At 41.4% G+C, this 27,233-nt stretch overlaps 1 protein-coding gene across 6 annotated transcripts; it reads right to left on the bottom strand.

The window, feature by feature from the left end:
- Nucleotides 1–1,014: 1,014 nt before the first annotated feature.
- Nucleotides 1,015–26,669, bottom strand: setd2 (SET domain containing 2, histone lysine methyltransferase). 6 transcript variants are annotated; one of them, XM_042423262.1, is made up of 22 exons: nucleotides 25,761–26,667; nucleotides 24,169–24,290; nucleotides 21,457–21,478; nucleotides 17,273–21,315; nucleotides 17,059–17,190; nucleotides 16,583–16,711; nucleotides 16,196–16,319; nucleotides 16,003–16,080; nucleotides 15,815–15,912; nucleotides 15,512–15,644; nucleotides 14,500–14,634; nucleotides 14,261–14,389; nucleotides 13,014–14,111; nucleotides 12,837–12,885; nucleotides 12,439–12,757; nucleotides 11,578–12,310; nucleotides 11,038–11,163; nucleotides 5,280–5,416; nucleotides 5,070–5,181; nucleotides 3,715–3,789; nucleotides 3,503–3,604; nucleotides 1,015–2,854 (listed from the first exon to the last, which is right to left on the bottom strand). In XM_042423262.1, exons 2-22 carry the CDS (start codon nucleotides 24,195–24,197, stop codon nucleotides 2,693–2,695), a joined length of 7,965 nt encoding a protein of 2,654 aa, XP_042279196.1. In that variant the 5' UTR covers nucleotides 24,198–24,290; nucleotides 25,761–26,667; the 3' UTR covers nucleotides 1,015–2,692. The 6 variants fall into 6 exon arrangements, with proteins under 6 accessions (XP_042279196.1, XP_042279195.1, XP_042279197.1 ...); XM_042423261.1 differs by lacking the exon at nucleotides 24,169–24,290 and having other exon boundaries at nucleotides 25,761–25,821; nucleotides 26,103–26,667; XM_042423263.1 differs by having other exon boundaries at nucleotides 26,103–26,667.
- Between the last annotated feature and the right edge of the window lie 564 nt (nucleotides 26,670–27,233).

Genomic DNA, 27,233 nt, shown 5'->3' with positions numbered 1-27,233 from the left:
CCAAATCCAGATTTATTTTTAGGTATCTTTGTGTCATACCTCATATAGGCTCTAAACAATTAGCAGCTTTGCTCAAAATCTTGCACTGCTTTTATAATTTGGATACTGTGTTACATGCCATTGTAGCGATAGCAACACCAAAATTATTTTTTTTAAAACGTTTATGGAAATATGAAAATTACTGCTGAAGTGGACTACAGCTATAGTTTTGAGACATGTCTGTCACTTACATTTAAGTATAAATCCCACTTGATGGATTACACAGTGAGGAAGTTTGGACATATTTGGTATATACTACGCCTTATCGGGGGATTTAGTGTATAAGAACATTTCCTATCCAAAACCTTGAGGGAAATCAGTTAAGAGGTATTTAATAATTTGAGGGTGAAATGAAAATAATAGTTTCATCCAAAATATTCTGGAGGAAAGTTTCCCCTTTCTCTCTGAGGCACAATCTGATTCCTGCTTCCCCCTCTGCTGCTCTGTTCTCAACTTGAATCTGTTAATGATCTCTTTGCCTTCACTTCTAAGTGGGAGCAGGCATCTTGCATGGCCTAGGGCAGCGTTACATGCCGTCACACACTCCAGACGGGACTGCTTAACTGCGGTCTGGAGCACACAGGCATGGAGCTGCGGAATGTGCATATGCTGGGAGGGGAGGGGGGTTGGGACTAAGGAAGAAGGAGAGAGGGGAAGCACAGCAGCGCTTCTCTCCACTTGTCATGGCTCTCCATATTTAGAGTGCACTGAACGTCTCTAATGAAGGCAGTTGATCACTTTGATTCCCTTTACTAGGGCCAAACATCTGGCCTGACGCTGCGTTATGTGCTGTACATGCATTCATGCCATGTGCGCCCCTTCTTAGAGGAGTGAGCCAATCTAAAATGGGATTGGGTGTGCACTCAGCAGTTAATCATGTAACAGAGGTCAGTCACGTTTGCTTATATCTGCTCCAGTCTATTTAACTGACACCCAAGCAAAACGGTTTCCGCTACAAGGCAGGGAAAAGGGAAATAATTTTACAAAAAAGGTTTATTATCTTTTTAAAATGTTTGTACACTCGGTATGACAATGTGCTTACACAATACTTACAGTAGAGTAGGGTGAAACGTACTTTGTACATAGAAAAATAATAATAAACAAAGAAACAAACAAAAAAGAGAAACACATGAAAGTCTCCCCCACCACTGAAATAAAATAGAGCGCTGTGTGTCAGTGGAGTTTTGAGTTTGACAGACTGAATTGGGAACTGCATCAGGAGGGTTGAGCTGGTGAGGATGGGTGGGCTTCACTGTGCTCCCTGACCCTACTCTCCTGCGTGCAGCTTCGGTAATATTACAGGTATTTACACTTTCAACCATGAAATGATATTCCTTTTACAAAGTTTCTGCTTATTTAAACATTCCCAAAAACTACTATTCAATATATTCACATATAAAGCAATGTACATATGTTGGAACTTTAATGCAATTTCATAGGCTGCAACAGATTGGCAACCTAATGCTAATGAAACTAATTTGACACCAGGAAGAATCTCGGAAATGAATAAGTTTGTGAAGCAAGGCCGGCCTAAGTGTCTCTATAACGTCTAACTCAGACTAACAGTGGTAAAAAAAGAAAAGAAAAAAAAAAGAACGAGAACACACATGATGTTAAGAAACTGTTAAAACTGCAATGCTACAACCTTCATCTTCAGCGTCATTCCTGTAAGAAGAAGAAACAAGGGCGGAACAAACTGGGAGGAGGAGTTGAACAGGAAGTGGGGGGGGGGGGATTGATACACAGCTAAACAGCACATCAAACATAGCATTCAAACCCTGCTCCCGTTATTATACATAAATTGATAAAAAAGACATGGAAATATTGATCACTAACCACTAACAGCCAACCTGCTGTTCACTGAGATCCCTAAGTGTATTGTAAGTAAAAAGCTCATCCCAGTACATGTAGCAGGAGACATGGAAAATGAAGGAATTTCCATAAGGATACCACTCTGACCTCAGCCTACATCATGCATTCATAAAACGACAGAGGCTCCAAAGTCTTGTGGTTAGAAGGCAGGGTTTGAGGAGTGGAAGCTTGGACCTCCACAGTCCAGTTAAAAAGCAGCACCAGATACAGAATCAGTGGCGGGGGGGGGGGGGTAAGGGGGAGTTTGAAAGCGTGCACAAGAAAAACAAGAGGTGGGACTGGACTGTTCTGTCATTGATCCATTTGAAACAGTGGAAAGTAACAAAGAAACTTTGATAAATATCATACCAAAGCAGATTCTGTCGAGTAATTCTCACTCAGGTCTATACGAGTTTAAAAAGTGGAATTGAGGTGATCATCTCGGGAACATTTAAGAGCCACAAATGGAAAAAAAAACAAAAATGCTAAAAATCAAACAGTCAGTGAAAACATTAGTCTCTGTAGCACCCCTCAGTGTTGTCCTTTGAGAACACTGCACCTGGAGTCTCGGTCGGTTCAGTGACGCTTGAGTCTCCAACAGTCAGAATCATAGGGCTCCTACGCGATCCATGGGGCCTGGAGAGCTTCTTGGGCAGCAGTGCATAATTTAAGTCATAAATATGCGTAAGAAACTACTTCACGGTTCAGGCTGGCCAGTTCATACACGAAGGAGTGAACGGAAAGGCAAATCTGTGCTTCTCCTGTGTTATAGAGCGGAGTGAAACGTCTGCGGCCTCTGAGGCTAGTACACCTCTGTGTCCTCCTTGGGCCTGTACACGGAGCCAAATCTCTGCATGTACTTCTTGATGTACTCCTTGGTCTTGTGCTTCACGTTCTCGTTACACTCAAGGTCCTCAGGATTATTGCAAGCTTTCAACTCCTTGTTCATAACTCCATGAGTTAGCTAGAAGAACGGGGATAGATGAGGAGAGAGTTAGACATGTTTCTTGTCACCAGACGGTAAATGATATAATTACAATGTATATATAAGTTGTGGTGGTGTGGGTGGATGGTTAATACTCTTAAAGTGACTCTGCTCTATTCAATTTGAGACAATAAAACTCGATCTCTAAATGAGCGAAGCTAAACTCGTCTCTCTTGTTTGTCGTGCCCATGTCTTCAGAGTCCTGGTATGTCCGAGAGACACTCAGTACAAACCACTCCCCACATACACAATCCATGGACGCACCAGGGGAACCATGGGGGAAAAAAAGAACGCTAGCCTTTGAAGAAATGCTGGCTGAAAAGAGCTTTTAGAAATGAACGAGTAAAACAAAAGAGAGGGAGATAATAGTTTACATGTACAATGTGTTTTTAGTCTCTTCCAGAGGCAGAATACAAAAACATTTGGCCGGAGAAAGAATTCGTGGGAGCTCAACTATTTTAGTTCTGGTTTGAGGGAGAACTTTGAAAAACGCTTCCTTTTAAGTTAAAAGCTGACCAATATTTTCACTGTGTGCTCACCACGTAGAGGCCAGGAAATGTTTGAAAGTTTCTCTGCATTTGCGGGCGTTCTAACTGCACGTGCAAACATCTTATTGTTTTGTCTTACCTTTCTAGCCAGGTGTTTGAAGTCTTCTGTGTTGCTGATGCGACCCAGTTTGCAATCTGGCTTCCGATAAGGATTTAGACATTGCACAATGAACTGGGACATCTGAGTAACACAAACACATAGAGACATGTCAAAAAAGAGAATTAATCGGTTAAAAAATTCAAACATCAAATAACAGGACATAAAACATGTGTTAGCAGACTCTGGCTCACCTCTTTGCGAAATGTCTCTTTACTCTTCTTTGCCAGTTCACTGGAAGTGTCTGCTTCAGCTGTCTTTGTGGAGAACTGTTAAAAAAAACAAAACAGTAAAAGAAATTAATGATATCATGAAAAGATTTGTTATCGAAGAAATATAGTTGGCTTTACATTAAATCCTTGGCTTTGCAAGTGCAGCCTGTCATGAACTCCCATTAAATTCCTTCATTACTTTGTCAAGACATTATTATTATTATATCATACTGGCTAATCCAGAATTGCAGAGGGGTAAAGTTCTAAAAAATTAAAACCACAAGCGAGGCCAAACCCGTGCACCGGTTTGATTGAATGTGACAACTGCCTGCAGAACAGTAGCTATCAAGGTCAGTGGGGTATCAAACAGCACCTGCTCACCAGCTCCTTGACACAAAGCAGGATATCCTGCCAGGATGTTGCCTCTCTGGCCCTACCCTTCCAACAACAAACGCAAGCAGTCAACAGCTGACTGGCTGTGCCCACAACAAAGTGGTGAGGAATTAATGCAAGCACAAAAGATTCACACACAGTGTGCCAGGGACAGGAATCCAGAGACGGTGAAACAGAACGGTTTACAAACAAAGACTATGTGCCATAGTTTAAAGTGTTGCATGTGGACACCACCACTATCTAAACACATGCTGGGAAATGGTCCATGATGCTGTAGCTGTTCTTGGCGGGAGACGTTGCATGAAAAAAAAGGATCTCTCCATCTCAGTTATGATGCTTTTTTTGCAACTCTGTTACATCTTTTTAAAGAGACAAAAGGGACACTCGCGTAGTTGGACAATAATAAAAGAAACCGCAAATAAACGAATGCTAGGTCTTCCAGATGGTTCCCATTATCCTCAAAGTCAGGATAAAAATGAAGAGGGAAAACAAACGAGGCAGAGGAAGAGGAGATGAGCAGAGTCACTCCTCCCTTTACAGCCTTGAGGCAAAGGGACAGACAGCTGAGCAGGGGGCTGGGTGAGTGCATTCTCTCTTCCAGTCTTTGTCTCCGTGTAGGTTCTGATGAAGCCATTTTGTGAGGAGAAGTCATCGGCAAGGTCATCACGCTCGCTGAATATGGTGTCGTTCTGAGGAGTTTTTTCTTTTTTTTCCCCTTGACGCACAGCTGAAAGTAATCACTAGTGCAGCATCTTCAATTACCTCAAGGAACAAACACTATAATCATGTTTTGCATCCAAGCACAAACTTTCTGAGAACCAAACGAAAAAAGTTTTATTTAAATTCTTTAATTTTATGTGTTGGTACTATAAAAAAAACCCACAAATCAAGCGCATTACTATTACACATCTTTTATGTTTCATTCATTGCTTCTAAAAGCTCACCTTGGAAGGATTCTCATCGTAAGTGGGTGTTCCCAGGTCCATCTCAGATTCATGGTCCACACTAGTGTTGTCACTATTTCCGTCCCAGGTTGGAGGGTCCCACTGTGTTTGCCTAATGTACAGAGGGAAATAATGAGAGGTGGAAATACATGTAGAGGTTTTCTGGAAGCACATTAACACACACTAAGACAGAAACATGGCAATGCCAACCTTGTAACAATATGGTAGTAGTAGATCTTTCCTTCAGGGTCCCGGGCCACTTTCCAGTTGGGAGGTAGGACAATAGTTTTGGGTTTGGGGGGAGATGGGGGAGGCAGGTCTATCACATTGTTGGGTACAATCATTTCCTGGAGAAGAGAAGAACATGGGGAATAAGTTCCAACAGAAAATCAACGCATCCTTATAAAAACCCACAATTTTTCTTGGGTTTTGCTGCGAGAAATTGATTCATATGAGCTTTATTACTGATGATGACTGTGGTTTAAAGTCATACGTGGTAGTATTTAGATTCTTATTTACAAGTGGGGAACCACTGAGCCCTTTCCTTAATTTCTTCAAGATTTAGTCACATCTTAAAAGGCAATTTCTCATTCAGGGTTCCCACTCTTTTCGTGAGATCATTTTCGAGGACTTTTCCAGGACATTTTCAGTGATGATCTAGCCGGTATGACAGACAGGGATCGCACCATACACTAATATGTTCCTCTCTGTGGAAGTCTGATTTAAAAAGATGTGCAGTCTATGGCTATAACTTATCTATGAAATTATCTCTTACATGCTTAAAAATTATGACAAATTGATCATAGAATAATGCAAACACACCTGCAGATGTACAGCACTTCACTTTATTAGTACAAGCAAGATACAATGATGGTTTGGGCAACAATCACCTCAGCTTTCTCTTTTCTCTCTTACTTTCTCTCCTGTCTCTTTCTCTAAAAAAGGCTAGGTAAAAGTACATACACATAAATTGGCCTACATAGAACTGAATAACATCTAAATGTCCACGGCCACAAACATTAATTTTTAAGTAACTCAAAATATAGCTGCTGTATCATGGATATTCATCCTGCAAAGTGGTCATTATAAAACAAAGCAAATGTCACATTCAAATAAAAATGTTCTTCATTGAGTTTAGTGTGGTCTCTTGACACTCTGCTGCAGGTTTTCCAGAGTTTTGGCTAGAGCTGCCAGCTCTTCCCTTTTCTCTGTAACACTTTGCGATAGGCATTTGATATTGACAGTAATGTGAAGTCCTGTTTTTTTCTTTGCCCTGACTACCATTATGTCTGACTCTTTCTGCATCGTTTTGATTATTCTTTGCTGTTTTGCTTTGACATTTGTCATTTCATAATGGAGCTCCTTTCTTTTCTTCTCGTTAACAATTTGGTCATTTTTCTTCTTTTCATCCTCCAGGTACTGCACTCATCCTTGCTCCTTTGCTGTGTTGAATGCAGTCTTTTGGCAGGGCTTCATCTATTGCATGCTCAGCCACTGCATCCTGGACCAAGCACAATACTACTAGAGTCCTCTCCCTCAGGTTTTCTACAACCATATCCTTGTTGACAGAAAACCCTCTTTCTACTGCAGCTTGTCCATGAGACAGTGTGAGAAGACATTTCATTAGGTCCCACAATGCTGCATACTCAGCTCTGCCACTAACAAATTTTCCCAGAAATTCATCAAGCCTGCAGCTGTAAACAAAATCTTGGAGCTCTGCTTTATGGTTTTCACTGACATGCAAGGAGAATGCTTTACACTGAGCAAGAACTTTGTCACGCTCAGAGGCAGTGTGCCATCCCGCATTGAGGAGAACCTGTAGGAATTTCTCAAATATTACAATTGCACTTTCAGCTTCTGTTACCATGGTCACAGGGTCAAGGGAGCTCATGTGCCGCACTGCCGGGTACATAAGAGGACTTCTCTCCATGATTTTCCTTGCATGTCACAGCAAGGAAGGAGACGCATTCTTTCTTGATCACCTGTATATTCACTGGATTTTCCTGGAGCTTTTTATATGCCTTCTCCAAAGCTTCCTTTGTGGCAAATCCCATGTCCAGCTGTTTTGAGTGGCACATGGATTGCTTTGTATTGTGGGTCCGGTTTCAGCAGCTGGACGGGATCTTTATCTTCTCCAGTTCTTCCCTTTTGATAAAGCGTGACAGCAAGGCTCTCAGGGTGGACTGGAGCTCCTTTGCTAAACAAGGCACCACTGGGGTATCTGTCTGGAATGTCTCCAAAAAAGCTGTCTAGCAACAAATGCAAAAAACTGGAGATTAGCCTGAAAAAGAGGGTCATCAGTGGCCTCTTATTGTACAGTAAGATGCGGGTGATGGCACATTACTTTTCATAAGTTTCTTGTGGCTGCTGATGTACTCCTGCACTGCTGGCCACACTTCTGTTGCCCGCTTGGTAACTGCTAAGTTTTCCAGCCATCAATGTACACAGAACTTCAGAGGAAATGTTGTTGTTTTGGTCACCTCAATGAAGTCATCTCACCTTGCTGGTGAGTCATGGAACAACTGTAAAAGAGCTCTCAGTACATCTCCCACCTTCCAGCCTGCTTCTTTCTCTCCATTTTGAAAGCTTCCCTGCACAACATGCAAACCACAACTTCTCAGATTGATAATATTTGGCGCGTCCTCCAGGTCCACTTGGCTCTCCTCCGCTTGGAATAATCTCAGAAACTTCCAGTTGACCATAGGCCCATCCATCGAGACCTGCAAGTGCTTATTAGGATCAAGTGGTGACAGGGCTCTCGATTTTCTCCAAAGGCTTCTCTGCTTGATGGTGTCCCATAAATTCTGAATCAAAATAATGCACAGCTGCCTTCCCTTGACATTTAGCTCTGGTACCGCACAACAATATCCATCTGTTCTGTCTGCGTCACTTTATTTAGCCATTCTTTAAACAAGACTACATAGCACTGCACTTTTCTTATATCTTTCAGATCACCTACTCTTTGAAAAAGGGACACAAGCCAAAACATATAAAGTAAGCCAATTTTGTTGCACCACATTAAAAACTGTTTGGCAATCTCACTGTCTGGCAACATCTTACAAACAATGACAGACATATCAGAGCTGGAGTTTAATGGGTGGTGGGACATGACCATCTTGATTACCCCATGAATCTCTGCTTCAAGCATGGCTTGGCTTAAAAAAATGCTGAGTTGCCTTGTGCTACTGAGCTTTTTCCCTGTTTACTTGTACTGGACACTTGTAATGCTGTGCCTCTATGACTGCCACTTTCCTTATGTAGAGTGGCTATTTGTGGCTCTTGGTTTGTTGGACAGCTACTTCCCTCTCCTGTGTTTTTGAAGGTGTCACCCTCAAGAAATGTGTTATTTTTCTCTCTTTAGGCTCTTTTATACAGATATCCCACATTATAGCCATAAAGAAGATCTGTCATTAAGCCGCCGTTGCTTTTTTACACTGAACCAAACAAAGTCGGCATAATGCCGCCCTCATGTGTGCTTTTAGATATCATGCCAGCGTTGCAGCGAATCAGAGGTGTGATGTGTAACACAAAAGCGTCAGCTCCCTGTCTCACTGTGCCAGCTTTCCCTTTTACACAGATGTTGATCTGGCTCTGTGACTACCTCTGCAGCCGGCTTATTGGCGGAGCAACTCTGCCCCCCCACTCCGTGTCTGTACCTTTTATACAGAACAGCTAAGTGGAATAAAGGCACAGCATTCCCGCCTTGATCAGACTGTGTAAAAGGGACTACTGTTTAATTGTCCAGCAACTTTGACATGGCCTTGCCCTCATGTATGATTCTTCAGTGTTGAGATGCCCATATTACCGACATCAAAAGACTTCTTGCAAAACTTGCAATATGCCCTATGCACATCTCCTGATACTTCCCCTAACCAGTCCCTTGGGGACTGAGGGTCTTCTTTCCACTCATTCTTGAACTGTCTTCCTGACATTCTGTCACTAACTCCTGTAATTAAAGGACAAGTGTTATAGAATCATGTCACTATGCAGGCATAACCTTCTCTTCTTGCTGATGTTTTTTTATTTCTTGCCTTGTTTTAACGCTGTTTTAATATTGTTGATATATTTTTATTTTTTCTAGTATTCCATCATTGTATTGTATTTTCTTTCTTTTGGAAAGCCCTTTGTGCTCTATGCTTGGCAAGTGCTATGTAAATAAAATGTATTATCATCATTATTATTAATTTACAACCTGAATCCCTTTTTTTCTGAAGAATTATATTAGCCATTGCTGCCTTCAATAACTGAATAGCCTGAACACCAATAACACAAATAGTAGCCTAGAATTTTGCCTACTGACAAATCTAAACTGAACTTTACATACCTAAAGGTAGTTGAGTTTGCTTGGATTATTAACTGCCACTGACCCATATCAGTTTATCACACCATACGTAAACCTCTTTATTAGTAATATTAAATGGAGTCTTTAACAAAGCTAATCACGGCCACTGTGAGCTACCACTGAAAAAGTTAAATATGTCATGTTATGGTCCATTTTACCTTAACAATGCAGCATTGCCTTTGAAGAGACAATGCAACCAAAGTAAAAAAAGTACCATTAGCCTGTATTTAACCGGTGTTTAACTCACATACAGTTGGGCCCCCAATTATTATTTTGACCACAGCTTTCCATTCATTATTATCCAACATTTGAAACCACTGCTCCTGGCCAGAGTTGAATCATAAACCTTAAACCTTTGCAGGCAAAACAAGCTAGCAAGCATACTATTATATATAATATAATATATATTATAATATAATATAAAAGCTAATATTTACATTTGAAGGATAATGTAACTTACATTATTCAGAGTTTCAGCCACTTAAGTTGTAATGTCATCCAACCTGCATGTTCTACTATGTGACATGCCTTGGGATTGTGTTCATAGCGTTTCCACAACATAACTGAGAGCAGTCTATTCAAAATACTCTCATCCATAAACTACCATTTAAACATTAATGTGATCCTGAACATGACTTAACCCTTTCAGATGGCAATGTTAACCGCTTTGGGGAGCTCTGATAGATAGTCTAGTAGTTCATTCTCAGCTAAAGAAAAAAGGAGAATTTTGAAATAATTTCCCAGGACAACACAAGATTTCCAGGACATTTTACTTTTTCTCTGATTTTCCATGTGTTTTCCATGACTGGAAAATTGGTCAACTGTTTTCCAGGTTTTCCAGGTCGCGACATTATATGAGACAGGTCTTCCACCCACATAGCTCTTAAAAGTTGCATAATTTAGATGTACACTACCCCCTTGTGGCCACACTGAGACCTAAAACCTCATGTAGCAAAATATGGATTTCTAAAAATGACCCTGGAAAACCTTTGCACGATCATAACTGTTTATACTGCCACTACTCATGCTGCCCAAACCCTAATTAACCTTAACTGATAAAACCCTCGCAAATATCTAGCAATCCTATCCCCTCTGCCTCTCCTATCTATTGAAACTACCTTACTCTCCTTACCTAGTACCCCAATAGTTTACAGTTGTGAATAATCTAGGGCTGCAACTCATGATTATTTTCATTATCGATTAACAAGATTATAATTATCTTGATTAATCGATTAGTCATTTGATGAATAAAACATCAGAGAACACTGTAAATGCCAGTGAAAAATTTCTAGAGCTCAAAGAAAAGCAGTCAATTCTTCATCAAATCAGACATTTTTCCTTGAAAAACGACTTTAACGATTAATCTATTAGTAAGATGGTTGCTGATATATTTTCTGCCAATCGACTAATCGCTTAATTGAACAATCATTGCAGCTCTAGAATAATCTCTCACTGTGTTTCATCATGTACAATCATCCTCTTTCAACTGGAAATGTATCAAGTTACCTGATATAAAGACACCATTATAAGAGGTCTTTTAAAAAAAACCATTAGTCATCTGTTTGAGATTAGGAGCAGTTTTTTCTTTACTCCGTGTGCTTTAGAGATTTAGATTGAATATGTTACCTGCTGGACAGTTTGGGATGTGACAATGGTGGTGACGGTGCCTCCCTGCTGCACCACCACTCCCTGCTGATGACCAGGATACACAGGCTGGCCGTGCAGGTAGCCGGCTGTGGGCTCAGTGTACGCCTTCAAAAAACACACAGTACAATCAGATCAGACAAGTCCTCTAACCATCACAGAAATCAAATAAGGTTGATACGAGGTTCCTAATTCAATACAGATAATCACTTGAAAATGTTGTTTTATTTAAAATCTATTTAGCGAATGAGGTGAGATGACATTATTTTTTATACTGTACAGCACTGCTTCTGGTTTTGCAAAATAATCTGCTGGAAAATATGCTAATACTAACGTACTGACTGGGTCCAACCATAAGGGTTTTAAATATTTAAACCCTTAATATAAAGGGTACTAAACATTTATAACAAATATACATTTAGTTGTGGTTTACAGCATTTTTTACACAGACAAGTCAACATGAAAGTACAGTACAATCAAGAATATAAAACCAGAGCAACAGCATTGTGATTGGCACCCTACCTGTATGACGGGAGTGTTGGCCTGAGGGTAGGCAGTGGGGATGCTGTAGATGGTTTGGCATGGCTGGCCCTGGTAATAGATGGCTGTTTGTGTCTGAGCTGCTGCTGGGGATGCGGCATACTGCTGTGCTGGTTGGGTCTGCACAGTTACAGCCTGCTGAGTAGTGGGGTCCCAGAGAGTGGTGTAACTCTGCTGGCTCTGTACCTGAGGGGCCGTCTGGGCAGGTACAGAGAGGACAGCTACCCCTCCGTCCTGGGCTGCTACAGTTGGCTGGGCATACTGCTGGGGGTTGCCAGTGGCGAGGTTGGTGGTGGTGATGTGCTGAGAGATACTTGAGACTGGAGTGGCCTGGGAAGTGGAGGATGGAGAGGACATTCTGAGGTCGGAGATGAGACGCTGGGGAGGAGTCTGTTCATAGTTCATGGTGGGCTCAACCGCAGGGGTAGGTAGCAGTACTTTGCCTGCATTGGGGTTGGAGGGATCCACAAAGGTCTGGATGGGATAACCAGGAGGGTAGGTGATGAAGCCAGGGCTGGACGCATAGGCCAACGCAGGGTCATAAGCCATAGTTTGGAGCTGCTGTTGCTGCTGCTGCTGTTGAAGCTGTTGTTTCTGGGCTTCCCGCTGAGCAACCTCCTGCTCGAACAGCTTTCTGCGTTCCTCTGTGGACAGCTTGTTGCGCTCCTTGCCACCAACTCCCCTCGGTGTCTTGTTGCTGTTAGATGGGTCAAACCTTAAAAATACAGAGGACAAAACAATGATTCAAAGCACAAACTTTTCTAAGATACACAGCTGTGTAAAGGTATACACTATGCTTGGAAGATGCAATCTTCAACGTGCCTGATCCACAACAATACTTACCGTTCCTCGGTGCGTCGGCTGCTCCTCTCATAGGATAAGGGTGGCGGAGATGTGGAGCGTCTCCTCCGTCTCTCAGTACTGCGCGGAGTTTTGTCAGAAACTCGATCGCGATCACGATCCCGGTCCCGGTCCCGGTCTCTTTCTCTGTCTCTGTCCCTGTCCCAGTCTCGATCCCTGTCTCGATCCCTTTCTCGATCCCTGTCTCTGTCATAATCTCTGTCTCTGTCGCGTTCCCTCTCCTTTTCTCGCTCCCTTTCACGTTCTCTGCTACCAGAAGTGGTGCGTGGTGTCAAAGCTGTTTCTCGATCTCGGCTGCGGTCTGTGTTGAGACAATTTGATTAGTCAAAACCATACAAAAATAATTGCCAGGTCTACAATAAGCATTGGAATAAACTTACCATTCGCTTCCTTTTCCACCTGACTCTTCTTTGGTATCCTGTACACCTCCTGAAAGGACAAGCATAATTTGGCTTTAAACACTAGAATACATAGCAAGCAACCAGATTACAGACAGAAAAATGGTTAATACTTTACATTTTTACATTTGTCTGACAATGTCTGCTATTTGAACTCACCTTCAGATCCTTCCAGCTTTCCAGAAGCCTGGCAGCCATGCCAGTAATATCCAAAGCACTAAGTTGGGGCTCCTGACTCCTTTCACTCTCCACATCTGATACACCTTCCTCTTCATCCTGAGAGGGAGTTCCTATCACTGATGGGTCGACAGGTGCTGCTGTGACCTCAGAGGACATATTGACCTCAGAGGGCATACTGGCGTCTGGGGTCTCAGAGCTAGGGGGAGCCTCAGTAGTAGATTCACCAGATTGCGCCTCACTGTCAGGAGGAGGTTTCTCAGGCTCCTGTGTCTCTGACTGCTGGACTTCCATCTGCTCTGAGGGCTGTTCAGGTGGAAGATCAGCAACATCTTTCTGGATAGACTGACTCTCTGGCTCGTGAACTTTAACAGTGGGATCGCCTCCTTCCAATTCAGCCTTTTCTGACACTGCCTGACTGGTCTGCTCCTCCCCACTCTCCTGTTCTTCACTAGGCTCTTTTGGCACCTCAGGTTCTTCCTTCAGACCATCACTTGTGTCTTCTTTCATCTCAATGTCCTTCTTCTCCAAATCCAATTCCATTTTGTCTTTAACCTCCTCAGTCTGAGGTTGGTGTTGGCTGCTTGAACTCATTCCTGCCTCTTCCTGTGTCTCCTCTTTGACCTCTTTGACTGACTCTTCCGTTACTTCCTTCGTTGGATCTGCAGCTCCACCCGCTGGCTCTGGCTTCAACTGTTTGTCATCAGGAACTCCTCCTTGTGAAGATTCATCTTCCTCCTCATCATCATCCTCCTCCTCTTCTTCTTCCTTCCCATCAGATGCTTTGCTGGCGTCAGAGAGTGCGCTATCCAGACTGTTTTCACTGATGATTTTAAGGCGACGGTACACAGCCGGTTTGGAGGTGTCACCATCCAGTTCTGGTCCCAGTTTGGCAGAGGAACCATCAGGGGTGTTGAGAGGCGTTTGAGCACGGGAGGTGTTCTCGCTAGAGTAGCCATCCATCTCAGCAGGCTGAGGGAGTGTTTTTGTCTGAGCCCATCGCTGAATGAAAGTCAGGACTCTGCTCTCCTCCAACATGTTCTTAGTAGAGATCGGTAGCACAGCCAAGGTCTTCATGATCTGTAAACAGAATTAATTATCAGTGATTAAATTGCAAATGGCAGTGTGTATGACCATATATGCTCTGTGGGTTTTAAAATTTCTTGGTACTTCAATAAGATGTGACCACATTATAAATTATTTAACGGTAAGTCAATGACATATCTCACCTCTACTTGCAGTTTGATGTTATTAGCACTGTTGCCCTTAGCTTCAGAAAGCTCAACCATGAAAATCCACAGCAAAGACAATCCATGATGGTCCAGGAACTGCTTCAGGCATGACGGATTTTGAGTATCCTGTGCAACACAAACATGTCATTATCTACTGCAAATGATAACCATGCAAGACAAATCACATCAGGAATATAGACACAATATTTTGTAAAACTCAGTCGCTCAAGTCGTACTTGTATGAGCTTTAGACAGATGAGTTTCTGCTCCATGTTTTCCACTCGGACCATAAGTCTGCAGAGGGACACCACCTGTTTCTCATCAGACAGGCCTTCTCCATTCTCCAGTAATGCCTCCAGTTCCTCATCAACCTGAGGAAGGATAATGTGAGGTTATCATCAACAATACACATTTGTCTTGGGGAAACTGGTATATAGACACCGTGGTCGGTAATCATACAATTTAGTGTCAACTACACCCATATTGTATCAAAAGAGTTATGCAAATGGCATGGTAATGTACTTTGTTGTGATTAGCTAAGTGTCACTGCTTTACCATTATTGGCAGCCTGTTAACGAGGCATTATATATCAAGGAAAGCCTTCGAATTAAACACATCATTGACCATGCTAAAAAAATCTAACCCTGTAGTCAACTGTATAATTAAAACAAATACTTAAGTAATCAACATAGAGTTGATCACAACTTTTCTTTTCTATGATTTATTTAATCTAATCTATTTTCGTAATCTAGAAGATTTGGTTGTGTTTTTCAATCTGATGTAATTGTAAATTAAATACCTTTGAGTATTTGATATAAGCATGAAATAAGCAGCTTTAAAAACAGGGCTTTAGTAACTTAAAATGGGCATTATCATTATTTTTGACATTTAATAGACTAGATTAAAAAAAACAGCAGATGAATTGATGATGGAAACTTATTATATATGTATCCATTGTCTACTGCTCAAAGAAACCTTCCATATATCTCATTCAAAATTATTATTTTTTTATTATCATTACTGTTCATAACCTGTCTTTTGTGTTTTAACTGTGTTGATTATGGATGGGACTAGTAACTAAAGTTCTGAGAACAAGTAATGTGATTTTTGTAAAAACTTTATCAAGTTATACTTTAGTTCTTTCTTTCTACTTGACATACCTGTGGAGCAAAATGTTCTTCATAAAACCATTGAATGCATTTCAAAGAGATGCCCGAAAGAAATTCAGATATAACTTAAAGAACTGACCGTGGTGAGAGCGTTCTTTCGACTGCGGTCTTTCTTCATCCTCCCTCCAGCTGCTCGAACACTAACTCTGTTCTCTCCACCCAGGAAGCCTCTGCAGCTGGGAGCTCCACAGAAGCATTTCTGTGCTTCTTTGCTGGAGGATAAGATAAAACAATGGTGAAATCACTATGACTAGACCATCAGTTAAAAGGTTAAATAGCCATATCTTTATCAGCATATCTAGGTGAGCTTCAATGATTTCACACACGCATAGACAGCACAAAATACAAGTGTGAGGGGTTAATAACTGCAAACAAACAATACCCGTATCTCTGAAACTGATAATCAAATGTCAGTTCAGTTCCTGCAGTGACTGCCTTGGTGGTGAAGAACCCAACTCTAAGCTGGCCATTGACCGTCCACTGAAATGGGATAAAAATCATCCGGTGAGTCAACTTTCAGTAAGGTAACCTGACAGAGTATTATTGAAGTGCTTTCTTTTGCCACTGTACCTTTTGGGTTTCACAGTTGGGCTCGCAGCTATGGTTCATAAACCGAGAGCAATTACCCTTCAGCGTGGCATCAATGATCTGAAGAGACATTATGCAATGTCAAGTATTTCTGCCAGCCACTTTACCCAAACCATTAAACCAGATTGCAGTTTGAATGTTCACATTAATTGCAATGTGTCATTTTATCACTTACCTCATTATTCTTTAGAGACATGAAATAGTAGTGGATGTTCTTGTTGCGAGCGTATTCTTTAACCCTTGTTTTGAACTCCTTGTGGTCCAACACCTCCCCGCAGTATTCTAGTACAAAGGTGTTTCTGAGATAGTAATAAAAGCAAGCAAGTTGATATATTATCCAGTCATGAAAATGTTTTTCAACATTTAAGAACATCTACTACCACACAATGATTTTATTCAATTGGCACATTAGCTTTTTGTGTCCACAATGTTGATGATACCACCCTCACAACTTACCATTTTGTCTTAAAAACCTTCCTCTAAACCTTAAAATAATATTCTCTAATAACAATGACATTTACACATTTAAAAGTGTTTTATCCAAAACTTCTAAGAGGCTTACGGAGCCAGGTCTTTAGCTGCCCGTAGTCCCCAGCCTTTGTCCTCTGTGAGGATAACATCAAAGTCTGCATGCTGTTTCATTTGAAAGCGTCGATTAGAGCAGTAGGTTCCATTTACGCACCGCGATGAGCTACGAAGAAACAAGTTCAAAATAAAAGAGAATATATTAAGCTCATATTCTTTAGTCAGTACATGTATGTCAACAGGTTCCTACACAGTTTTGATTTCAAAATACCACTTTTTTTCCAGGATTAACTTGCCAAATTTGAATTGTATACAGTATGATTGATGGCGAATCTTGTCTAGTTGTTATTAGGTGCACCAGGTTACTAGATTCCCTATTGCTAAAGCAACAACCATAATTTGTCAAGATTTCTCTACTAATTGTGCACTTTTTTTCATTTGTGCAAATGTTTTATCTAAAAAATTGAGTTATAACATGCTGTGTCACAGCTTTATCAGTAATAATCAACTCACCACTCAATCATCAGCAGTCGGTTTAAACAGTCTTCCCCACATGCCAATACTCCCCTTGAACGCTCTTCTCTGGGCAGCACTGGGCACTCACATTGCATCCTCTTGATATCTCGATGAGATTTGCTCTTCTTTCTGCAAATAACATTTAAAAACTTTCAAATCTCAAGCCAAACAAAATCAGATGTTTTGTTAATCAAGATGAACAACACCTTACCTCTCAGTTAGGTACAGATTCTCCTCTATCAAGTCAAAATAGGGCGGCATTTTTTTAGACCTGGACAAGTCTTTCCATTTATTGGAGTCTTGAAAGTCCCGCAGAGTGAGTGATGGGCGGTTCACCTCAGCTTTGACAAGAGTTTCCTTAGAGACATCAGTATCTCCTTGACGCTCCCTCTTGTCTGCAGGCCCGGCTTCTGCCTCATTGTCTGAATCGGACTCGATTTCTGGTCGCCTTTTCTTGGGAGGGCCCCTGCCTCTGTGGGGCCTGAAATTGTCTTCTCTTGGGGGATCAGGCACAGTAGAGCCCCTGCTGTTGCTGCTTATTTCATGACCTTGTACAAAGCTTGATGACCCTGGAGTGTTAGGTGCGCTGCATTCAACAGCTGTTTTACTAAGATTGGATGGTTTATCGCCACTGTAGTCATCATGGTCATTAGTGAGCGAGTCAGGATGGATTTCACCTGCAGGGTCCTGATAATGTTCGTGCACATGGAGGTAGGCTTTTCTACTATTCTGCATGTTTGGGGTTTGGTGGTTCCAGGAGGCATTACTCTGCCTGTGTTCCTGTCCCTTGGGACAGTTTTCTGTCAGTTTAGTGTTCGGTAACTGTGGCTCATGACTGCTGTCTGGCTGCTGATATGTACTACTGGGCTGTTCTGGTTGTGAAAAATCCCAACCCAGACTGAACCCGTGCTTGTCATTGATGTTGTCAGCATTGGAGAAATCATGTTTGTAATGGGAGTACATCCTTTCACCTCTGCTGCTTACGTTATGCTGTTTGTGTCCTTGCTCACAATGTCTGGAATTATCAAGGCTGTGGGCAGGATCTGTGGTACCTCCATGGGCACTGATATGACCAGTCGTGTAAGGCTGGACACCAACAGAGCTGGAACCCTCCGAGTGACTAGTGCTATCAATCATATTACTCTGGGATTGACACAACATACTGGCATTGGATGAATCACTTATACCCACACTGGTTTCCCCAAATGCAATGGAAGGACAATTTTGGATTCCACTGATATTCACGCCAGCTGCTATATTAGCATTCTGGAGTTCTGAATTATTAATTGGACTGCTGGGGGAAGCTCCAGTGTCCTGTGAATCCATTGTTAGGGAAGAATTCTTTGGCACCACCACCACTGAGTGCAACCGTTTTATAGCCTCTCCGCAATCGGAGTCATACTCTGAGTTGTCACTATCACTGGCCTCACTCTGTCCTCCTAATGCATCCTGACTGAGTGATGTTCTTTTATTCAATTTGCTCTTATGAGCACTGTCCTCTGATTTTTCTTCATGATCATCACCGTTCCAACTCTGCATCTTTGCAGCTTTGTCAACCTGTGATGTATCATTTAAGTGCAGGGGCTCATCTGTGTTTGTTTTTTGAGAAACAGTCCGTTTTAAGTCACAGTGGTCAATGCTGGTGCTTGCTAGTGAAGGCTCACTTTGGTCTTTGCATCTGTCAGTCATAGATGTGCTGTCTGAGCCGACTTCCTGCTTAAAGATCTCAGTCTGCCTCACCAGTTTGGAATGTGTTTCAACTTCTTGCAGAGTATTGTCTTTAATATCAGAGTCTTGTTGGCTATTGTCTTTAGAAAACTCAATTTTTTTGACGGAGATCACTTTTTTAACAGTAGGCTTACTTTCTGCACAAAGTGTTCTCTGTGAAGTATCACTCTCTGAGGTGTCCTGCCCCACAATATCCCATCGAGACTTTTTGGTAGCACTGCTGCTCTTTTTAACAGTATCTGCATTTTGCTGGCCATATGTCAGCTGATTCTCAGATTCAAGACATGATAAATCAGATTTGAGTGGCGCATTTGTGCCAGACTGGTCATTGACAGTCAAAACTTGCTTCAACTCAACAATCTCTGGTTTAGTGTTCTGCTGGGCATCATGTGTGACAGTTATATCTGCTGTATCAAGTAAGGACTTTGGCCCTAAAGAACAGTCAACAACTTTCATGTCCTGGCTGCACATTATGTGATCATTACTACTGCATGAATTTAAGACTGCTGCATTTGAGTTAACATGTGGTCTATTTTGAGAGTTGGTCAAGTTTTCCAAGGCAACATTTACATGCTTTAGGCTTTCACTTGAGCTTATAGCTGAGGCATTTTTATTCTCTACTTCAAGACCTGATATTGTTTCGTTTGAACTGTTGGATGATGGTTCTTGCAAACTCTTATCAGTGCATGAGACCATCTCCAGAACATCCTGATTACCTTGTTCATTTCTCTGGTTTGTATCATCTAATTGGGATTCAGAGCCATGTTTGCTATGAGCAAAAGACTCTGTGGTGGCTGCACATGTTGGTGCTTTGCTGGGGCTGTGAAAAATGTCATTTGATTGTCTATCATGTCCAGTGGTTTTCACAGAAGACCTAGAGGGGGTCATCTGTTTCGAGTCCTGTCTACTGGTTTTCTTTTGGGAGTTTTTACAATTGTCCTCCGAACCAGAGCTTTTGTCAGGGGCCTGTGATTTTCCCTTATGATCTGCCTCAGAGTCACTCAAGCTGCTTTTCTGGCGTTTTTCATATGTTTGAGAGTGGGTATGCTGGCTGGAAGAAGTGGATTTGCTGTTGGTCTCTGACTTATGATGGGTGCTAGACTTACGGTAACTTGAGTCCAGATCAGGAGAGCACTTGCGCTGTGAATCAGAGTCTGACAGCCGCTTTGAAGTCCTTTCAGACTTTGAGGATTGTGTTCTTTTATCCAACTCTGAAGAATGAGGAGAATCTACTGATTTAGCTGCTTTCTCAGATTTTGAGTAGGAAGAGGATTTCGACTCTTTATGAGAGTTTGAGTGCGTGGATGATCTACTGGAGTCACTTGTCCTTGTCCGCGTCTTCCTATGGTCATCTTCAGAGTCAGAACTGTCCCGAGTTCTGTCAGTGCGAGAACGAGAACGTCTTCTGTCTCTACGTGGAGAACTCCTGTGTGATCTCCGGTCAGAATCATGATAGTATGACCTTTCAGAGCGTGATCCTCTGTCGCCTCTGGATCTCTCTGTTTTGGAGTGAGATGAACTTGTTCGAGACCCTCTTGATCTAGACCGTGATCTAGACCTGGACCTTCTGCGATCTTTGTCAGATCGAGATGAGCGCGATGATGTGTGTCTAGAATCACGGTCTGATTTGGAGTAACTAGAAGACCGTTCATGATTCTCTGACCGCTTAGAGGAACTTTTTTCTTTTTCCTCCACATGTGAACCAGAGGAAGACTTTTTTACTGCTTTGCTTCTGCTGTCCGAGCTTGTTTTACTTTTGGAGTCAACTGATTTGCGGCTGGAAGACATCTGGACTGAATCTCCATCCGATTCTGAGCCAGGGGGAGCACTATCAGATTGGGACCTGGTTTTCCTTTTGTATACCTTATTATCCTGCTCAGTACTGCTGGAACTCTCTCCATCTTTTCCTGAGGACGCAGCGGGTTTCTTGAGACTAGAGGGTATCCTTGTCTCAGCAGCTTCAACGTGAGGATTCTCAGAGAGGCAGACTCTGGCAACATTCTGGGGCTGAGGTGTTGGGAATTCGGTTTCACTCTTATTTGTTGATTTCTGCAGAACCTGCGGTTCAGGGGAGCATGGCTCCTCTGGCACAACAGATGTTGGTTTCTCTTCAGTCACAGATCCACTGAGAATTTGTTTCTTGAAATGCATCTTTGCTACATCCGTTTTCAGTTTAGTAGCTGAGGTGACTGGTGTTTGAGAAGGTGTCTCTGCTATTGATGTTGGCAGCACAGGTGTCTGCTTTTTCTCAGGTTTGCTGTCTGTACTCTGTCCTCCTTTGTCTGAGGCTGACTGAGACAAGGCAGCATTAGGTTCAGCAACAGACTTGTCAGGGCTGGGAGGGATGAAGAACAAGCTCTGCAGTGGCTTCTTGGTCGGCGCGAAGCTGAAGGACACTTTCTGACGACCCTGATCCTCTAGGTTGACCTTCATCTTGGTCCCTTTAGGCAAGAGATGGTTGGATAGCACAACTCTAGGGGACAGGCTTTTGATTAGAGCTGCCTTGGATAGGCCCTCCACCTTTACCTACAATAAAAGAGATATCACAAATAAACCTGTGACCTGAGTTTTTAGAAAAACCTGAAATTATATCATAAGAAAATTTGCCAATATACTCAAATGAAAGCAGACATTAACACTTATTAGCTTTGTTAAGTTAAGACTTACCGAAGCACTACTCCCCTCCTCTCTGCCATTCATAGGAACATAAAAAAAGAGGAAAGACAGAAATCAATTTACAAAGTTCATGTAACAGAACATATAGCACTTTTTAGATGATCAGGAGGAATAAAGCAACCAAAACTCTCAAAGAAACCTTGCAGGATGATCATCTCAACCATTTTTGTCATTTACAAGACATTCAATAGTGGAGAGTGACAGGAAATGAGGGGAATGGCTACCATGGGACAAAACTCACTGAATGGATATTCAGGACATATCACATCAGTCGTATGTGTGTAGGCTATGTGCACAACTTGGTACAATGACAAACAGACACTGACTGAGAGCAATGGATTTAAATGGTAGGTAAATGACACAACGTACTCCTGTGGCTGTCAGGTTCACTGACCTATGGATGTCAGATACAGTATACTGGATTTTCTGAAGAGTTTTACATGGAGAACGGACCACTGGAATAACTGAAAAGAAGGAGTAGGTGCCAGTAGTAACTTGAAAACTAGATAAAATCATACATTTCTAATTTATTTGAAACAGAAGGGTAACAATATAGTGCTTTGATTGGCTGATGATGGTATACGTCAGTATTCTCTACAGAAATCTATCAATATTGGAGTGTTTCTAAAACTACATAAATACTCAGCATGTAGTTGGTGGTCTTGACTATTTCATTAACCATGAGATCAAACCTCGAGAGAAAGTGCTTAAAAGCTTTGTTCTGAGAAATTTCCCCTCTGCATTTGATCCATCATAACTATTTAGGAGCTGTGGATTATCATTCTCAAATGCCTAAGACTCCAGTTATAAGTGCAGTGCCTTGCTCAAAAGCAATGGCAAGAGCACTGCTAATACTTAATATGCATGACTTTAGTGTAGAAGAAAACCTGTGCATCCATAGGAAACCCATTCAAATGGAATGAGTGTGTAAGCTACCAACATGATATTTAACTCCAGGACTTTCTTACAGTGAGATGACTGCTGAATAAAACAAATGTTCAAGATCTAAGGTTTTTATATCCTACTGACTGAATTCAGAAATCCACTTGTCTGAGAAAAAAATACAGTACAGTTAAATTCTACTTTAAGAAGTCTGCTTTTGCTTCCATCTAGCCATTTAAATTTTCACACTCCAAAAAATTATGCAGCATTGTACAATAGACGATGCCCTCAATATCACTTTTTCATGTTTCATTTAAAAAACTGTGTACTTGTCTCGTCAATGTTACACAGCCCCTTAGAAAATATTGTCATGTTTTATCTATTCTTTTTGGTTTTTGGCATTAAAAGCACAGTCAAATTCTTTCTGAATCTGTTTGTGCAGTTGTCTGCACATCTTCTCTTTACCATTTTAGCACTGTTCCCCTCATATGAATATGATGATGACAGATTTGAATGTTTACGTTTACAATGTTACAATAACTTTGTGACATCACTTTTAAGTGTGGTCTGAGGTTTGGATTACAGACTATAATTTTTCTATTGCTGGGTTCTATTAATTTCATCCATGTGTAAATCTAACCCTAAACCTAAGTATAGCAAACCGTAAGAAGACCTCTCCCACCAAAAGCAATAATGAAGAGTATATTTAGATTATCTGTCCCTAAAATAAGGGTGTAAAATAACTTCCAACTCCCATTATATAGCGAGTGTACATTGCTGAGATTAACAATTGGTGTTGCCAATTTAAAAAAAAACAGGAGAGGCAACAAATCACAAAAAACAAAGAAGCACATAGGTGTAAGTATTCAACATGTAAAGGGATTTTGAATAATTGGGTTTTCGTTGCTTTTTTTGTTCTATTAAAGAGTGTGTGTTTTCCTCAGGGTAGGCTCAATATGGATGCTAGGCAACAATTGGGTCATTTAATCCTTTAGGACTTCCTTTTTCTCTCTGACCTTCAAAACGGGACGAATCTGTAGTGACATTCAGTTATATAGAAAGAGCTATAACTATCAGTCTACAATCAAATGATTAATGGACTGGACCTATTAGACCAAGAACTTCAACATTTTAGCTTGACCTTGCAAAAATATATTACACCAAAGATAAACATGTTATTCCAACTATAATGCACAACTGTTTTACTTCTTAAGCTAACAAACACTGAGCATAAACGCACATAATATCCAATATAAGCACTGTGTTCATCCATGGATCCCATACAGACATAAAAACAAGTGCTACTAGATCACAGAAATTGAAGTTATTTATCAACTAATGATGTAGTCATTTTGTTCATGCAAGGGAAGTAAATGACTTGTCTTCACTTTCTATACAGAGACTTTTATGCCATCATATACTACTAACACAGACACTTCTGTGATGTACACCGCGTCTGTGGCCTCACAAAACACTAACTATATACACACTAGTAGGTAAAAAAATAAGCATATGACGACAACATGTTATCAGTCGTTTAAATTAAAAAAGAGACCAAAGAGACCAAAACTCTTTGCAGAGGATAGTCTTGTATTTTTTATGTTCAAATAACTAATAGTGTATAAATAATGACAGGACCTTGGGCTTTGGGTAACCTTGAAATCAAAACCTTTCAACAATAAATAGATGCCAGAAAGATGTGCACAGACGGCATCCAAAACAAAATACAAATCTAACCATACAATTTTTTTCCCCCCAAATTGATATCAAACTAATTTAAACAGACATACACTGTGAACTGCATTTTGTACTGTCTAATACCTGAGTTCTGACTTGAGCAGAGTGTCCATTGAGAAACTCGTCTAGGATTAGTAGGCCTGAAGAGGCTGCTGGCCAAGAATAATCCAAATCAGAGAAATGAGCCCTCCAAAGTGACGCCACACCTGACAAAAAGAAAGATAGGGGTTGCGATGAACTGGGTCTCGTTTATCCATTTAAGCTTACAGCTACTCTGTCAGGAACAGTTATAATTCATCAACATCTGAGGCAAGTTCTACAAATGCAGAAACCCAACTTTTTGTTGGGCATACTAAATAAATGTGTTTAACGGTGTGACTGACTTGCACAAAAAGCATCATACATATGTGCACCATGTAAAAAAGTACGTGGTATCCCATGCTTTCAAGCGAGTACTCATGACTTCTCTACAGGCGTCCATTCCTAAGATTGTTATCTATTGTTGCAATGTGGCAGAGAAGCCCATTGCACGTCTTAATATGTCTGAGACGAAGATTTCCCCTTTTCTCTGCTGGTGTGACTCTCTACTCTACCTAGTAGCATCACAACAACAACAAAAACAAAAGGTTACATTCACCTGTGGTTTAAATATAGCACATCATGGTCGAGGATCAATGGAAAAACATGGATGCAGGACAAGCAGCGAGCATGCATCTCATTACTAGACATGTAAAGCACAAGCAAATGGCCTACAGAAAACAAAGGGTGTCCTGTTGAATGGGGATTTATGTGAACAAACACATCGACAGTCTTGAAAACAAACGGCGACTGGTTCGAGACATATTAAGCAACTAACTAGCCACAGCATGGCCAGTGCTGGAGGACTGAAAGCAGCCAAAACATGGCCTTTAAAAGAATGAACCTACCCACTGTGAAAACGAGTGAAGGATGTATAGCAAACCCAATTTAGTGAAATATTTCACCAACCTTTAATAACTACTAGTAGTACAACATATATAGAAGTAGTTAGCTGTCAGGTGAGACGACACTAACTTAGCTATTTGACTGTGACGCTGGTTTATAAACATTACCAGAACCAGCTACGCTAACTTGGGTAAGCTAACATTTACAGAGCTTTCGTGGGCCATCTATAAAGATAGCGTTAGCTCGTGTTATGATATGTATAATTAATGCATGTTAATGTAAATCGGCGACAGGTGTATGCTTGGAAATGCGGCCGACGTGATGTTTAACAGTTTTTTTGGCTGAGCAGCAGAGGTAAACAATCGCATTTGTTTCGAAAAACGTTAGCCGAGGAACTCTACTAGCATTAGCAGCTAGCTAGGTTAGCTAACTCTCGCACTAGCAGCAAAGAGCTAACGCTACAAAACTTATATTTTGGTTATCGATCTTTGAGCTCTACCGGATGTGTAAAGTCGCGGTAATTCGGGGTTTCTTGCCTAGTGGAGAGCTCATTACTTTTCTAATTTTTATTAATTAGCAGGAAGGGTTTCAGATACGTTTCCGTTTGAGGATATAATGGACTCGTATACTCGAGCCTCTGCACCCGGCTTTAACAGTTACTAGCATGCTAGCTGGTGATGTTTTGTCTTACTTGTGTGTAGTAAGATGGCTTGCCAGAATTAACGTAACGCCGCGGTTCTCGAGATACTCACTTTACCAAGTGCTTAAGGTCACACGGCTCCCCCATCTTCGAAATCACCGGTAATCGACCCTCTGTGAAACATCAAGCAACAATGTATGCAGACGTCAAATCCATACGGAGCTGTGGGAAATGATCGTCGGCTCAGTGGCTCCGCTGCTGCTGTTGCTCAGACTGGGTGATTGTTGATAGAGCTAGCATGAAGCTCACATAGTTATCCAAGAGTTGGAGGAAAAACACAAGCGATCACGAAGACCAAGCCACAGAAAGTGTCTTAATTTGGCCAAGCTGTAAATTACAATAAAAACTGACAACTTGCTCCGCTGGAAGGATTATGAACATGTCTTTGGAGTACCTTTTTTATTCCACACACACGTCCTGACAGTGCCGCTCCGGCGGTGGCTGCTGTGCTCAACAGCATCACATGATGAGGGAGCACAGCTGGCGCGAACCCTGGAGCGCACTGCGGGTCCGATTCATTCGAGCCATCTACCAATAGGCTGGTTTAGGATGAACTGCGCCTCGACTGGAAAGTGGACGGGATCAGGCAGCAGCAGGGGGCACTGACAAAAAGCTGCAGTCAAGTCGGACCGATAGTTTCCAGCAGCCTTCAAAGAATATATAAGAGGTCACAGATATATTTACATCCTCATGTTGATCCTGATTTAACAAAATGGTATCAGATTAATCTACTCAAGCCTAGCAACTCAATCACTAACATTGTTTTAATGATGTTCTGTGTGATAGATTGCAGCCTATTAAAATTACCTGGTACCTAGTCTCTCCTAGAAAACGTGCCCTGCAGATCTCAATTATGCAGTCTATGTTGTAAACATAATATTATTCTCTTGAAATAGCCATACAAAACTAAGCAATTTAAAGGATGGGTTCACAATTGTTTTGTCTTAAAACATCAGTCAGATGCTCAAATGAACACTGAAATTGTTTTTTATTGCCATAATTATTTCTCCTGTTCATACGACCATTAGCGGATCCCTTCATAATGTACTTGTAAGTGATGGGGGCCAAAATCCACAAGCCTCCTTCTGTGTAAAAATGTATTAAAATGTTTATATGAAGCTTCAGCCATCCAAATTATTCAAACCAAGAAGATATCTTATAGTCTTTTTAGCACCAAAGGCCCTCTTTTTGTTACTATACTTCCACTGCAGCTCAACAGGGAAACAGTCTGAGGAAACACAAAGAGGGAGTTTTATGCTAAAAAGACTAAATGTGGCAAATATCCACTTGATATGACTAACTCAGACTGCTGAAGCCTCATATAAGCTTCAGATCTATTTTTAAATGCATGGAGGATTTTGGCCTCCATTGAAAGCACATTTGAAGGGGATCTTTCAATAGCCAGTATGAACAGGAGGAGTGATTACAGCGAGGAAAACCTCTCTCAGTTTTCATATGGGTGCCTGATGGTTGTTTTATGACACGCTTGAAAAATTGTGAACTTATCCTTTAAAGTGTGCATGTA

Source organism: Thunnus maccoyii, chromosome 10 (genome assembly GCF_910596095.1).
Source record: "Thunnus maccoyii chromosome 10, fThuMac1.1, whole genome shotgun sequence".
Lineage (NCBI taxonomy): Eukaryota > Metazoa > Chordata > Actinopteri > Scombriformes > Scombridae > Thunnus > Thunnus maccoyii.
Note: the sequence above shows the minus strand (reverse complement) of the source record. Positions and strands in the feature narration are given on the sequence as shown.

Coding starts and splice junctions, on each gene's coding strand:
- setd2 (XM_042423261.1), bottom strand. CDS start 25,795: ATGGGGGAGCCGTGTGACCTTAAGCACTTGGTAAA. Junction 15,913..16,002: donor CCAACTGTGAAACCCAAAAG/GTACAGTGGCAA, acceptor ATCCCATTTCAG/TGGACGGTCAATGGCCAGCT. Junction 15,645..15,814: donor TATCAGTTTCAGAGATACGG/GTATTGTTTGTT, acceptor CTTATCCTCCAG/CAAAGAAGCACAGAAATGCT.